Source organism: Dryobates pubescens, chromosome 28, assembly GCF_014839835.1.
Source record: "Dryobates pubescens isolate bDryPub1 chromosome 28, bDryPub1.pri, whole genome shotgun sequence".
Taxonomy (NCBI): Eukaryota; Metazoa; Chordata; class Aves; order Piciformes; family Picidae; genus Dryobates; species Dryobates pubescens.
In genome coordinates this window covers 819,765-835,459 of record NC_071639.1, presented here as the reverse complement: position 1 = coordinate 835,459, position 15,695 = coordinate 819,765, and the positions used below count along the sequence as shown (strand labels likewise).

Genomic DNA, 15,695 nt, shown 5'->3' with positions numbered 1-15,695 from the left:
CCTGGCTGTGCCCCCTGGCTGTGCCCCGCGGCTGTGCCCCCCGGCTGTGCCCCCCGGCTGTGCCCTGCAGCTGTGCCCCACGGCTGTGCCCCCCGGCTGTGCCCCGCGGCTGTGCCTGCAGCTGTGCCCCCCGGCTGTGCCTGCAGCTGTGCCCCCCGGCTGTGCCCCCCGGCTGTGCCACCCGGCTGTGCCCCGCAGCTGTGCCCCACGGCTGTGCCCGCGGCTGTGCCCCGCGGCTGTGCCCCGCGGCTGTGCCCCCCGGCTGTGCCCCGCAGCTGTGCCCCACGGCTGTGCCCGCGGCTGTGCCCCCCAGCTGTGCCCCGCGGCTGTGCCCCGCGGCTGTGCCCCGCGGCTGTGCCCCCCGGCTGTGCCCTGCAGCTGTGCCCCGCAGCTGTACCCCCCGGCTGTGCCCCCCGGCTGTGCCCCCCAGCTGTGCCCCGCAGCTGTGCCCCGCGGCTGTGCCCCGCAGCTGTGCCCCGCGGCTGTGCCTGCAGCTGTGCCCCCCAGCTGTGCCCCCCGGCTGTGCCCCCCGGCTGTGCCCCGTGGCTGTGCCCCGCAGCTGTGCCCCGCGGCTGTGCCCCCCAGCTGTGCCCCCCGGCTGTGCCCCACGGCTGTGCCCGCGGCTGTGCCCCGCGGCTGTGCCCCGCGGCTGTGCCTGCAGCTGTGCCCCGCAGCTGTGCCCCACGGCTGTGCCCCCCGGCTGTGCCCCCCGGCTGTGCCCCGCAGCTGTGCCCCACGGCTGTGCCCCCCGGCTGTGCCCCGCAGCTGTGCCCCGCGGCTGTGCCCCCCGGCTGTGCCCCCCGGCTGTGCCCCGCAGCTGTGCCCCACGGCTGTGCCCCCCGGCTGTGCCCCGCAGCTGTGCCCCGCGGCTGTGCCCCGCGGCTGTGCCCCCCGGCTGTGCCCCGCAGCTGTGCCCCCCGGCTGTGCCCCCCGGCTGTGCCCCGCAGCTGTGCCCCGCAGCTGTGCCCCCCGGCTGTGCCCCCCGGCTGTGCCCCGCAGCTGTGCCCCGCAGCTGTGCCCCGCGGCTGTGCCCCGCAGCTGTGCCCCCCGGCTGTGCCCCGCAGCTGTGCCCCGCAGCTGTGCCCCCCGGCTGTGCCTGCAGCTGTGCCCCCCAGCTGTGCCCCGCAGCTGTGCCCCGGGGCTGTGCCCCGCGGCTGTGCCCCCCGGCTGTGCCTGCAGCTGTGCCCCGCAGCTGTGCCCCCCGGCTGTGCCCCCCGGCTGTGCCCCCCAGCTGTGCCCCGCAGCTGTGCCCCGCGGCTGTGCCCCCCGGCTGTGCCCCACAGCTGTGCCCCCCGGCTGTGCCCCCCAGCTGTGCCCCGCAGCTGTGCCCCGCGGCTGTGCCCCGCAGCTGTGCCCCGCGGCTGTGCCCCCCGGCTGTGCCCCACAGCTGTGCCCCGCAGCTGTGCCCCGCGGCTGTGCCCCCCGGCTGTGCCCCGCAGCTGTGCCTGCAGCTGTGCCCCCCCAGCTGTGCCTGCAGCTCTGCCCCGCGGCTGTGTCCCGCAGCTGTGCCTGCAGCTGTGTCCCGCAGCTGTGCCTGCAGCTCTGCCCCACGGCTGTGCCCTGCAGCTGTGCCCCGCAGCTGTGCCTGCAGCTGTGCCTGCAGCTGTGCCCCACGGCTGTGCCCCACGGCTGTGCCTGCGGCTGTGCCCCGCAGCTGTGCCCCGCGGCTGTGCCCCGCAGCTGTGCCCCGCAGCTGTGCCCCGCAGCTGTGCCCCGCGGCTGTGCCCCCCAGCTGTGCCCCGCAGCTGTGCCCCGCGGCTGTGCCCCCCAGCTGTGCCCCCCGGCTGTGCCCTGCGGCTGTGCCCTGCAGCTGTGCCCTGCAGCTGTGCCCCCCAGCTGTGCCCCGCGGCTGTGTCCCGCAGCTGTGCCCCCCGGCTGTGCCCCCCGGCTGTGCCCCCCGGCTGTGCCCCGCAGCTGTGTCCCGCAGCTGTGCCTGCAGCTGTGCCCCGCGGCTGTGCCCCCCAGCTGTGCCTTGCAGCTGTGCCCCACAGCTGTGCCCTGTAGCTGCGCCTGCAGCTGTGATACTTTCTCCTTGCTCCCCAGGACCAGTGGCTCCCTGCTGCAGAGGATGCCTCCAGCTGCTTGCACAGGGATGCTCGAGTTCCTCTCAACCACAGCCAGAGCTGTTTGTTCTACCGCAGCCATCCTGCCCTCACTTACGGATTCCTTGCTCCTCCAAGTAAGTTCTCTCCTCCCTCTGCCAGCAGAGCTGACTGCAGTGAGTTGTGCTCCAGCAGCTGTGGTCCTGGTAACTGCCCAGAGGGTGAAGCAGCAGTTGTGAGTGGCTGCAGTGCACTTCAGCATGAGAGGAAGGAAGCATTTGGGGCACTCCAGCACTGGGGGTTCTGGCAGCTGTCCCTTGTAGAACCTCTGAAGGTTTTAGAGCTTCTCAGGCTTTTCAAGTGGCAACTCATGGAAGGAAGTGGAAAGAAGAGTCAAGTCTGAGTCAAGTTTGGCTGGCTATGAAATTGCCAATCACCTCCCTGTGAGGAGAGGCTGAGAGAGCTGGGGGGGTTCAGCCTGGAGAAGAGAAGGCTGAGGGGAGACCTTATTGCCATGGACCAGTGCATGAAGGGTGGCTGCCAGGAGGATGGAGCCTGCCTTTGTACAGGGAGTGCCATGGCAAAGATTGAACACATCCAAGTGCCGGGTGCTGCACATTGGCCACAGCAACCCCAGGCAGTGCTACAGGCTGGGGGCAGAGTGGCTGAGAGCAGCCAAACAGAGAGGGACCTGGGGGTGCTGGTCAATGGTAGGCTGAACATGAGCCTGCAGTGTGCCCAGGCAGCCAAGAGGGCCAAAGGCATCCTGGCCTGCATCAGGAGCAGTGTGGCCAGCAGCAGCAGGGAAGTCCTTGTGCCCTGTGCTCAGCACTGCTTAGGCCACACCTTGAGTCCTGTGTCCAGTTCTGGGCTCCTCAGCTCAAGAAGGACATTGAGAGACTTGAAGGTGTCCAGAGAAGGGCAAGGAGGCTGGGGAGGGGTCTGGAGCACAGCCCTGTGAGGAGAGGCTGAGGGAGCTGGGGTTGCTTAGCCTGCAGAAGAGGAGGCTCAGAGGAGACCTTCTTGCTCTCTCCAACTCCCTGAAGGGAGGTTGGAGCCAGGTGGGGGTTGGTCTCTTCTCCCAGGCACCCAGCAGCAGAACAAGAGGACACAGTCTCAAGCTGTGCCAGGGGAGGTTTAGGCTGGATGTTAGGAAGAAGTTCTTCCCAGAGAGAGTGATTGCCCATTGGAATGTGCTGCCCAGGGATGTGGTGGAGTCATCATCATTGGAGGTGTTTAGGAGGAGACTTGATAGGGTGCTTGGTGGCATGGGTTAGCTGATCAGATGGTGCTGGGTGATAGGTTGGACTTGATGATCTTGAAGTTCTCTTCCAACCTGCTCTATTCTATTCTACTTTACTCTACTCCACTCTACTCTACTGCTGGGGACATTCCCATTGGACCACAGAAGAAAATGCTCCCCATGAGCACAGGCAGAGACTGGAATCATCTCCCAAGGGCAGCTGTGGAGCCCCCTGCACTGGGCAGTTTGAGACTCAGCTTGGCAGGGTGCTGAGCCAGCTCACTGCAGCTCCACCATCACCACAGGACACAGCTTGGTGTCGCTTCCCACAGAGCCAAAGTGGTTTAAGACAAAACACAGAAACCTACCCAAACCCTGTGAATTCATGAACAAATCTGAGGGACAGCCCCTGACACACAGCTGCTGCTTGAGAGAGCAGAGCATGCAAATCACAGGCACAGAATGCATCCAGTTGGAAGGGACCTCCCAAGGGCATCTTGTCCAAGCCCCTGCAGGCAGCAGGGACAGCTCCAGCCAGAGCAGGCTGCCCAGGGACACATCAGGGCTGATCTGGAATATCTCCAGGATGGGGCCTCAACCACATCCTCAAAACCAGCCACAGGGCAGCCTGTGCCAGTGTCTCCCCAGCCTCCCTGTGCAGAACTTCCTCCTGATGTCCATCCTAACTCTGCCCTGCTCCAGTCTCAAACCATTGCCCCTTGGCCTATCCCCACAGCCCCTTCTGAACAGTCTCTCCCCAGCTGCCTGCAGCTCCCCTTCAGGTACTGGAAGGTTCCTCTAAGGACTCCCTGGAGCCTTCTTTTCAGGCTGAACAGCCCCAGCTCTCCCAGCCTGTCCCCATGGAGGTTCTGCAGCCCTCTGTGGCCTCCTCTGGACCCCCTCCAACAGCTCCAGGCCCTTGTTTTGGGGGCCCCAGAGCTGGAGGCAGTGCTGCAGGTGGGGTCTGAGCAGAGCAGAGCAGAGGGGCAGAATCCCCTCCCTGTGCTGCTGCTCTCCCTGCTCTGGCTGCAGTCCAGGTGCCTGAGAAGTGCAGCTGCTGCTGCTTGTCAGGTTGGTTGGTTTGGATGTCCTGCAGTTAGCACCTGGACACACATCAGCTTTGGAAGGCAAGGTGGAGCTGGCTGAAGTTCAGTGTCAGCACAGCCATGCAGAAGCAGTGTGCAGTGCCAGAGCCAAGGCAGGAACTGCTGTGTTCTGTTCTAGACTGGATGGCAGAGGGACAGAGGCCTCACCACGATGCCCTGCTCAGCACCAACGTTGTGCCCATGTATCCTGCATTTAAAGGTACTGTGGCTGCCTGTGCTCTGCACAGCTGAGGGCAGCAAAGGCTGCTGGGGCTTTGCTTGCTTCCAGCCATGCCAACCAGCCCTGGCTGAGCTGCTTCCCCAGCTGTGGGCTTCTGACCTCAGGGAGCACTTCCTTGAAGTGGGGTTATGAAAGGTGTGAGCTTGTCCCTCAGCAAGTGGCTCTCTGCATGGCAGCACAGTGTGAGAGCCTGCAGGCAAGGCCTGATCCTTCTGTTTGCATTTCCCTGCCTACCCAGGCAGGGTTCTACAGAATATCTCCTTGGGGAACCCAGACACCAGAGAGAACTTTGTGAGTTGCATTAAGGTCCAGCTTAGGAATGTCTCCTAAAGGCCACTGGGTTTCCAGGCAGGAATCTAGGGGCTCAGACACTGAGGAAAGAGGGAAATGACTGTCCCTAGTAGGGAGGATGAAGAGCTGGACTGCCTGGGTGAGAGGCAGCATGAGATGGTTGGCTGAGACAGGTTGAGCATCTTCCTGGTGAAAAAGAAGAATAACTAAGGCACTTCCCCTGGACAGAAGATGTCCTGGGGTTTTCTTCATGGAATAATGGTCAACCCTTAGCTGCAATTCAAACTATCCCAGAGTCCAGGAATGGTTTGGGTGAGAAAAGACCTTGAAGATCATCCAGTCCCAAGCCCCTGCCCTGCTGCCCAGGACACCTCCCACCAGCCCAGGCTGCTCAAGGCCTCACCCAGCCTGGCCTTGAACACCTCCAGGGAGGAGGCAGCCACAGCCTCCCTGGGCAGCCTGTGCCAGAGTCTCACCACCCTCACTGGGTTGATCTTACCAGTGAGACACTTCCCACTGGCAGGGGTGGAGGTAGAAGTCAGCCAGGCCAGCTTGGTAGCAGGGCAAGACCCAGGCACACTTGGTGGTGTCTCACCTCCCTCCTCTGGTCTCTGCATGGTTTGCTTTCCAAGGAAAGAAGCTGAAGGCCACAGGGCAGCAGCATCTCCATGCCTCAGCTTGGTGGTTGGGGTGGCTGTGAAACCACACTGCCAGGGGGTGCTGCACTGCATGCTGCTGGCTGAGCTGCAGCCTCTCCAAGCTGCAGTGCTCTGCGTGACTGAGGCTCTTCCTGGCTGATGCCATCTGCTTGTGCTCCACTGAGAGCTTTTTAGCCTTGGGGATTGTCCCACTTCCATTTCTGTGTTTCAGTCCTCTGGAACTACTTCCACCAGCAGCTGCTGCCAGAGTATGCTGCAGCCAGGAGCGGAGTCAACGTGGTCAGTGGGCCTGTGTTTGACTATGATGCTGATGGGCTCTGTGATAGCCCAGAAAAGGTGAAAAGGTGAGGACCTTGCACATCCCAATCCTTTGTCACTGCCCTCTGTTAGTGGTCAAGAAGTAGTTGTGATTCTTGTTCTGAAGGGAAGCTTTGTGTGAGGATGGGCCCTGGGCAGGTTGTGTCACGCAGGGATGGCACTGAGCAGGGGCAGCAGGGGGAAGGTGAGGAACAAGCAGTGAGCACAGGTAGCAAATGCACCCTCAGAAGTGTCACCCTCCAAACTGAAGGTGCACTGCAGGAGAAGCTGTTGCATGTGGAAGAATATTCACCAGCCTGAAATCTTATTACCACAGAGCTGTGGAGGTTGGAAGAGAGCTCTGAGATCACCAAGTCCGAGCCCTCCCCCAGCGCTCACATCCCCACCCCTGCTGCTGAGCCACTGCACCACTTCCCCCAGCACCACATCCACACATCTTTGAAACCCCTCCAGGGATGGGGACTCCAGCACCTCCCTGAGCAGCCTGTGCCTGAGACATTGCCTCCAGGAGGGGGTGAGGCAAGGGCTTCCCCACGCTGCCACGGGTGACACTGTGAGCCGGCAGTCCCCCTGCAAAGCTGTGGGTGCAGCCCCGGTGGCTGAGGCCAGCAGGCAGCTGGAGTTCTGGGCTGGGGCTGCACTCTGCACCTGCTTGGGATTCTTACCCATATTCACAGCCTGCTGCTCTGCCTCAGCAGACTTGGCACTCACATCAGCCCCCAGGCCACACTTGAGTGGCAGAGTGAGACTCTGGAGCTGTCCTCCCAGGCTGAAGCCTGCCCTGGGCCGAGGGTGGATTGCTGCAGTGGATCTGCTGGGGACAGCTGATTGCTGTCAGTTGTTCTTTGGCATTTGGTGCCTTTACTGAAAGACCTTTTGTGTTGCAGGCACCCCAGGAATTCAGAAGTTCCAATTCCAACTCACTTCTTCATTGTACTGACCAGCTGTAAAAACACCTCTGAAACTCCTCTGGGCTGTGGGGGCTCTCTGGATGCCTTGTCCTTTGTTGTACCTCACAGAGAAGACAACAGTGAAAGCTGTGCGGTGAGTATCAGTCCCCAGCAGCACCTGATCACTCAGCTTGCTTGGCTTGGCTGTCACAGAGCCATAGAGTGTTAGGGGTGGGAAGGGACCTCTGGAGATAAGTCCAACCCCCTGCCAGAGCAGGGCACCCAGGGCAGGGCACACAGAACACATCCAGGTGGGGCTGGAAAGGCTCCAGAGCAGGAGACTCCACAACCTCTCTGGGCAGCCTGCCCCAGGGCTCAGCAGCCTCACACCAAGGAGTCCTCATGTTCAGGTGGAACCTCCTGGGTTCCAGTTTGTGTCCATTGCCTCTTGTCCTATCCCAGGACACCACTGCCCAGAGCCTGGCCCCTTCCTGCCCCCCACCCCTCAGATATTGATAGGCATTGATCAGATCCCCTCTCAAGCTTTTCCAGGCTCTCAGCCTCTCCTCCTCACACAGCTGCTCCAGGCCCTTCAGCATCCTCATAGCCTCCCTTGGACTCTCTCCAGCAGTTCCCTGTCCGTCTTGACCTGGGGAGCACAGAACTGGACACACTACTGCAGGTGTGGTCTCACCAGGGCAGAGCTGGGGGGCAGGAGAGCCTCCCTTGCCCTGCTGGCCACACTCTCCTGAATGCAGCCCAGGATCCCATTTGCCCTCTTGGCTACAGGGGCCCATTGCTGGCCCATGCAGAACTTGCTGTCCACCAGCACTCCATAGGGCTGCTTTCCATCAGGGTGACCTGGTCTGTACTGGTGCCTGGGGCAGGACTCTGCACTTGTCTGCCACCAGCTGCTGCTTTGTCTCACTGAACACCCAGATGTCTTCTGTTGCTTCACTAAGTGCCTGTCAGAGAGCCCAGTATTTTACACCCCCCCTTTCTCCTGCTGTGTCCCAACAGGCTGGCAGGGCTGAGGCCACGTGGGTTGAAGAGAGAATGAAGTTCCACACAGCTCGGGTCAGAGACGTGGAGCTGCTCACTGGACTCAGTTTCTACCAGGACAGGAAGCAGCCAGTGGCTGAGATTTTGCAGTTGAAAACATACTTACCCTCTGCTGAAGTGAACTGAGTCCTCCCCAGGGGGTGCTGCTGCCACAGCTGTTTGTAAATAGACTTTGTCATGGATGAAGACTTTTTTTAGGTTGTTTTGGGGTTTTTTTAACAATAAGCTGGAACCTTCATGGGAACTCTGGACCAAAACGCCAGCAGGGAGGCGAGTGGGTGCCACATTTGTATCTCAGGGACTCCTGGTGTGTGCAGCACAGGATGGCAGCTCCTGTCCTTGCCACTTGAAGGCCACTGTTCAGTGCCAGCAGCATTTGACCATCACGGCCTGAGACACCAACAGCACTGTCACCTCTGTATGCACTGGAGGGGGAGAAGCTGCTCAAGGATGGCTTTAGACCAATGTTCTACTTTCAAAATAGAGCTCATTAGCAACCACAGTCCTGCCAAAGGACAGCATTCCTGCTCATCACTGAGATCCAGGCACCACCACCTCTCCTGGCAGTCTTCCTTGGAGCCTTCTGAGCCTTGGCTCTGGCAATGCTGCAGCCTGGTGGTGCAAGAAGCCCCACGGAGGCTGACAGGGCTGGCAGCTGGAGCTTCCCAAGCAGGGGGGAGATGCCTGGCCAGAGGGCTGTGCTCAGGTGGGAGCCTTGGTCTGCTGCTGCCTGTGGGGTCACCAGAACTGGAGCAAGATTTGTTGCACAGCTTGCATGTTGTAAATGCATCCTCAGGATGAGCAGGTGCAGGATGCATCCAGGGGAGGGTGCAGTCAGAGGAGGCTGCACTGCACCCAGTCACCTGCAACTCAGAAGAGATGAGCTGAGGACTACACCTGAGGTGCCAGCAGTAATGATCTCACTGCCAATTAGACTTCCATTTGATGAAAGGATTTTGCTCTCCTGTGTTCCTCAGGCTGGTGCATGATGTTGTCAGTTGTGCCTTTGAAATCCCATTGTGGTCAAGAGAAGGTCCCCTTGCCCTGGGCTGCTTAGGTGATCTGCTCCTTGGCACACCTCAGCACCTCAGTCAGTGCCCACAGGGCACTCAGCTGGCTGCTGGCAGCGCAGGCCTTGATCCTGGCTGTGTTTGTAGCTGTTCCTGGAGCCACATTTTCCTACAGCTCCCACAACTGGCTCCTCTGGAAGGCAGACACTGTCAGGTGCAGGTTCTGGGGAAGCTTGTGATGAGCTCTCCTGGGAGCTGCCAGGCACTCAGGAGTGCAGGATCCCCCTCCTCATCCAGTGGCTGTGCTGCTGTTGCCATGCCCCCACCCTGGCTGAGGCTGCTGACCAGAGCTGGCTCTGTGCTCTGTGGAGCTGGCACAGCCACAGCTCTGCTCTTCTGGTGGGCAAAGAAGGGAATGCTCCAGGCACAAGAGTGAGAGCAGGAGGAAGAGCCTGTGCCTGAGCAGCTCCCAGCCTGGCCCTGGCTGGTGGGGGCTGGGAGGCAGTGGGAGCCTTCCCAGCAGGGCTGCAATCCTGGGACCATTTTCTCTTTTAACCAGACCTCCTCTCTTGCTCCTCTGTTGCAGGCATGATTTATTTGTTTCTCCCTGAGGTAGTTCCACTGTGTGAAATTCAGATGTGTTGTAGCAGCCCCTGGTTGTAATCCAGCTGTGAGAGCCTGAGTCAGTGTAACTGCTCTGTACCTGCCTGTGACCAGCACAGACATCACTCCCAGCCTGCTCCTCCTGACTGTACCAAAGGCTCCTGGCCTGTTCAGCACCAGGGCTACATCACAGCATTTTCAGGGGGTGAGGAGGGAGTTTCTTCAGCTCCTGCTCTTTGAGGGGAAGACAACTTCTCCTCCAGCTGGGGTGCTGAATTGTTCATTGTTGGAAGGGGAAAGTAAGAAGATGGTCAGGAGTGTCAGGCCCTGCAACTGGCTGGGGGCAATCCACAGAACCAGTCCAAGCTGGGGGTGAGGAGATTGAGAGCAGCCCTGCAGAGAAGGACTTGGGGGTGCTGGTGGGGGAGAGGCTGGACAGGAGCCAGCAATGGGCACTGGCAGCATGGAAGGCCAAGGGCAGCCTGGGCTGCATCCAAAGCAGCTTGGCCAGAGCTGGAGAGAGAGGATCCTGCCCCTCTGCTCTGCTCTGGGGAGACCTCACCTGCAGGGCTGTGTCCACCTGGGGAGCCCTCAATATAAAAGAGACATGGACCTGATGGACAGGGTGCAGAACAGAATAGAACAGAATAAAGCAGGTTGGAAGAGACCTTCAAGATCATTGTGTCCAACCTATCAACCAATCCAACACCACCTAAACAACTAACCCATGGCACCCAGCACCCTGTCAAGCCTTGCCCTGAACACCCCCAGCGACAGCAACTCCACCACCTCCCCAGGCAGCCCATCCCAATGGGCAATCACTCTCTCTGTGTAGAACTTCTTCCTAACCTCCAGCCTAAACCTCCCCTGGCACAGCTTGAGACTGTGTCCTCTTGTTCTGGTGCTGGCTGCCTGGGAGAAGAGCCCAACCCCCACCTGGCTACAACCTCCCTGCAGGGAGTTGCAGAGAGCAAGAAGGTCTCCCCTGAGCCTCCTCTTCTGCAGGCTAAGCAACCCCAGCTCCCTCAGCCTCTCCTCACAGGGCTGTGCTCCAGACCCCTCCCCAGCCTCCCTGCCCTTCTCTGGACACCTTCAAGTCTCTCAATGTCCTTCGTGACCTGAGGAGCCTAGAGCTGGACACAGGACTCAAGGTGTGGCCTAACCAGTGCAGTGTACAGGGGCAGAATGACCTCCCTGCTCCTGCTGGCCACAGTGTTCCTGATGCAGGCCAGGATGCCATTGGCCCTCCTGGCTGCCTGGGCACACTGCAGGCTCATGTTCAGCCTACCATCAACCAGCACCCCCAGGTCCCTCTCTGCCTGGCTGCTCTCAGCCACTCTGCCCCCAGCCTGTAGCACTGCCTGGGGTTGCTGTGGCCAATGTGCAGCCCCTGGCACTTGGATGTGTTCAATCTCCTGCCCTTGGCCTCTGCCCATCTGCCCAGCCTGGCAAGGTCCCTCTGCAGAGCTCTCCTACCCTCTAACAGCTCAACTCCTGCCCCCAGCTTGCTGTCAGCTGCACATTTACTGCTGATGGACTCAATGCCCTCCTCCAGATCATCAATAAAGATATTGAACAGGCTGGGGCCCAGTACTGCTCCCTGGGGCACACCACTGGTGCCTGGCTGCCAGCTGGCTGTGGCACCATTCACCACCACTCTCTGGGCTCAGCCTCCAGCCAGTTCCTAACCCAGCTCAGAGAGCTGCTGTCCAAGCCAGGGGCTGACAGCTTGGCCAGGAGCTTGCTGTGGGGGATGGTGGCAAAGGCCTTGCTGCAGTCCAGGCAGACTCCATCCACAGCCTGCCCCACAGCCACCAGGCAGTCAGCTGGGCATGGAAGGAGCTCAGGTTGGTCAGGCAGGATCTGCCCTGCCTGAATCCCTGCTGGCTGGGCCTGAGCCCTTGGCCATGCTCTAAGTGCTGTGTGACTGCACTCAAGATGACTGTTCCATAACCTTGCCTGGCACTGAGCTCAGGCTGACAGGCCTGGAATTCCCTGGCTCATCCAACCTGCCCTGCTTCTGGATGGGCACCACGCTGGCAGCTTCTAGTCCTCTGGGACCTCTGCAGTGAGCCAGGACTGATGAAAAATGATGGAGAGTGTCTTGGCAGCTCATCTGACAGCTCTCTCAGCACCCCAGGATGGATCCCATCTGGTCCCATGGACTTGTAGGGATCCAAGTGGCTGAGCAGATCACCAACTACCCCATTCTGGAACAGAGGGAAGCTATGCTGCTCCCTAACTCCTTCTGCCAGTTCTGCAGGCCAGCTCTCTGGAAGACATTCTGTCCTGCTAGTAAAAATTGAGGCAAAGAAGGTGTTAAGTACCTCTGCCTTCTCCTCAGCCTTTGTTACAACCTTCCCCTCCGTGTCCACCAGGGAGTGGAGGTTGTCCCTGCCCTCCTCTTGCTATTCAGGTATTTATAGAAGGACTTTTTGTTGTCCTTCACAGCAGAGGCCAGGCTAAGCTCCAAAGGTGCTTTTGCCTCCCTCATTTTCTTCCTGCAAGACCTAGCACCATCCTTAAACATTCCATGGGTTGCCTCCCCTTTCTTCCAAAGATGATACACCCTCTTTTTGTCCCTTAGTTCCTTCAGAAGCTCATTGCCCATCCAGGCTGTCTGCCCCGGGGCTCATCTCCGGCACATTGGCACAGCCTGTTCTGAGCCTTCAAGAGCTCTCCCTTGAAGCAGGCCCAGCCCTCCTGGACCCCTTTGTTTCTAAGGGCTGTTTCCCAAGGAACCTTCTGAGTTATTCCATGAGCAGCCTGCAGTCTGCCCTCTGGCAGTCCAGAGTGGAGGTCTTCTTGCTGCCCTTCTGTAATGGGTTGGGGCAGACCCCCTCCCCACCACAGGCAGAAATAACGACTCAGGCAAACGGATTGCAAAAGTGATGGAAAGTTTAAATAGGAAAACAATAACAAACAACAATGAAAGTTTTACTGAGACCCACAAGCACCATGACAAAGAGAGAGATCCCAGAACATACCCAAGAACATCCCATCCCCACCTGGGGGTACACCCAAACCCCCCCAGGGCTCTTTCTTCCCCCCCCAACCCAGCCTTGGGCCTGGGCAGGCCCAAGGGAGGCAGCTCACACCATGTTACCTAGGCAGCAGCAGGGGACGAAAGAGGAAGTGAAGATCTCGCGTGGCCTTTTTATAGGGGAACAGGGCATTATGGGAATGGAATACCTGGTCCCTGTGACCACCCCCTGGGCTGGGCCCACCCCTTGGGACCTTCCAGGTGTGGCCTGCGCAGTGGCATCTGGGCCAGCACCCAGCCTAAACCACCACAGACCACCCCTTATTCCATACCATAATCCCTGCACCCAGAACATATCATCAAATTAGAACTCTTCTTATGACATATCTAGCAACAGTCCATGTCTTCTTCTGGGCGTCCTTCCACACAGTCTCTCATTCAGGCTCAAGCATCAGTCCATTCCAGTTGTTCTTCCTCATGTGATGGAACCTCCCAGTGACGCAGTCCTTCTCCTGCAGTGTGAATTCCTTGTGGACTCCTTGGGACATCCTGGTCACCTGGAAACACCTCACGACTTCTCAGCCAAGCCTTTATCTGCATTTACAGTTTCTCAGCGGCTTTTTCCACCCCTGGGGCAAGCCGGTCGGAGCAATCAGGCTCCACGACCGCTTTTTCCATCCCTCCAGGGAACCACAACCGACAGCTTCTGGCCAGTCCAAAGCTACACCAATGCACATCGCAGGCACATCGCCCCCCCACGGGGCGTTCACATACCGAGGCATCACCACATCCGGTTCACAGCCCTCCCCCGGAGGGGGCGGCTGCAGCACAGCTCGCTGAGAAGAGAGGAGGCGGAGCCAGGTGCTCGGCGCCGTTTTCAGAACATGCCCGAAAACACCAGGGAAAGATTTACAGCTGCCGCCGCCGCCTGAACGCAGCCCGGCTCGGGCGGTGCCGCCGCCGCCGCTTGAACGCGGCCCGGCCCGGCCCCCGCCGTCTCTGTCCCCGCGATGCAGAGTCCGAGTCACCTCCAGCAGTCGCTTGCCCGCTCGCCGCAGGTGTCCGCTCCCGCAGCGGCCGCGGGCCGACCACGCTCTGCTTGCCGCTGCCCCTCCTCCGCTCCCTGCCGCTCCGCAGAGAACGAGGAGAAGGCAGGTCTCGCCTTCTTAGGCTACTCGAGCATTCTTAAGCTACCCTGGGCAGAAAGTCACAGAAAGAGCCACCCCTCGCTGTTCCCAAACAACAGGAGGGAATTCCATGCCATCAGCTACGCACCAGCTATCCTTCTGCAGTCCACAGGAGTTCACACAGTCGCCCCGGTAACACAAAACCTGAGCCCCAACTTCCCAAACCCAAACCGACGCCCAGAACTAAATTTAAACTCTCCATCTTTTGCAATCCGAGCTGCAGTTGGCCCCACGTTGGCGCGCCAAAATGTAATGGGTTGGGGCAGACCCCCTCCCCACCACAGGCAGAAATAACGACTCAAACAGATTGCAAAAGTGATGAAAGTTTAAATAGGAAAACAATAACAAACAACAATGAAAGTTTTACAGAGACCCACAAGCACCATGACAAAGAGAGAGATCCCAGAACATACCCAAGAACATCCCATCCCCACCTGGGGGTACACCCAAACCCCCCCCCCCAGGGCTCTTTCTTCCCCCCCCAACCCAGCCTTGGGCCTGGGCAGGCCCAAGGGAGGCAGCTCAGCCATGTTACCTAGGCAGCAGCAGGGGACGAAAGAGGAAGTGAAGACCCTGCATGGCCTTTTTATAGGGGAGCAGGGCATTATGGGAATGGAATACCTGGTCCCTGTGACCACCCCCTGGGCTGGGCCCACCCCTTGGGACCTCCCAGGTGTGGCCTGCGCAGTGGCATCTGGGCCAGCACCCAGCCTAAACCACCACACCCTCTTAGCTTGGCTGAGGACTGAGATTCAATTCTCTCCTGGTCACTGGCCCCTAAACAGCCTCCGAGCACCACATCCCCACCAGCCCTTCCCTGCTGGTGAGGAATGAGCAGGGCAGTACCTGCAGGGCAGACACAAGAGCAAAACCCTTTCAGAGCCTGCCCCTGCCGCTGTCTGCTTAACTCTTGCAACTCTTGCAGCATGAGCAGCAGCAGCGGCCTGGGAAAGGCGCTCAGCCTCAGGATGGGGCTTGGTTAAGCAGCTGATTGGCAGCTGCCCTCTAAAGGAAAGCCTCTGTTCAGGACAGGGCCTGTGCCAGCCGGCAGGAGGGGAGCTGTGTTTGCTGCCTGTGCCCAGCGCTGCCTCCTGCCCTTCTCTGCTCTGGCTGCAGCCCCGCAGCATCCTTCAGGCCCTCTGAGCAGCAGCGCAGCGAGAGGAGCCCCAGAGTGCTCCGTGCCCCGGCTCAGAGAGCAGAGCCCTTGGCGATGTGTGGGCAGCCCTGGGGCCGGGGCTGGGGCTGGGGCAGGGGAACCCTCGCAGGCCCTGAGGGGTGCCTGGGGCTGGCTGCTCAGCGTCACGATGGTGGCCAGGCCCCGGCGGCCTACAGCTCCCATGGTGCACTGCGCGGAGCGGCCGGCAGCAGGCGGGGCTCGTGGGCGGCAGCAGGCGGGGCTCGCGTTGCTGAAGAGCCAATGGCAGGCTCTGCTCGACGATTGACCAATGAGCGCAGGGGGCGTGGTTGGCGGGATTGTTTGAGCCCTCAGCGGTGAGCGGCGCTCCGGGGCGCGAAGGGCGAAGGCAGATGGATAGGGACGGCTGCGGGGACCGCCTGCGAGGGCTGCGGGGCTGGGGCAGGCGGCGGGGCTGGGGCAGGCGGCAGAGAGAGCGCCCTGGGCAATGCTGGGTTCGGGTCCCGGGCAGCGTTACGGGGCCGGGGGATGGGGTGGGCTGGGGATCGGGGCTCAGGCGGGGGAGGGGCTCTGGGGACCCGCGGTGCGGCTCGGAGCGTTCGGGTGGTTGCGGGGACCCGCAGGGGATGCAGGGTCCTTCCGCACGGGGAGAACGCGCAGGGCTGGGGGGGTTCTAACGGCAGCTCCGGCGGCACCAGCGGCGGTTAGGGCAGGCAGGGCTTGGGAGCCGGCTCCGGCCTCGAGAGGTAAAGGTTGTCTCCAGCCTCAGGCTCCCCCTCCGCCGCTTCCCCTCCCTGCCTGACCCTGTTTTCTCTTCTCAGAGAGCACTCTCAGGACTTTCGAGCCCAGAGCGGTGTTCTTCGGTGTTCTTCAGCCGGCGCTTTCCTTCGAGCGGTGCTTTTCTTGTTCGGTGCTGTGCGAGCCCTAAGGGTAGAGCCCTTAGCCT

General features: G+C 60.5%; 1 protein-coding gene across 1 annotated transcript in view; it reads left to right on the top strand.

Moving 5' to 3' along the window:
• LOC104300083 (ectonucleotide pyrophosphatase/phosphodiesterase family member 1) overlaps window positions 1-7,977 on the top strand; it is a 94,997-nt gene extending 87,020 nt beyond the window's left edge. The window contains exons 21-25 of the mRNA XM_054174028.1: window positions 2,044-2,179; window positions 4,510-4,590; window positions 5,773-5,905; window positions 6,767-6,923; window positions 7,790-7,977. Coding sequence (XP_054030003.1) covers window positions 2,044-2,179; window positions 4,510-4,590; window positions 5,773-5,905; window positions 6,767-6,923; window positions 7,790-7,957 — 675 coding nt within the window. The 3' untranslated portion in view covers window positions 7,958-7,977. The remainder of the gene's footprint in view (window positions 1-2,043; window positions 2,180-4,509; window positions 4,591-5,772; window positions 5,906-6,766; window positions 6,924-7,789) is intronic.
• The last annotated feature ends 7,718 nt before the right edge of the window (window positions 7,978-15,695 follow it).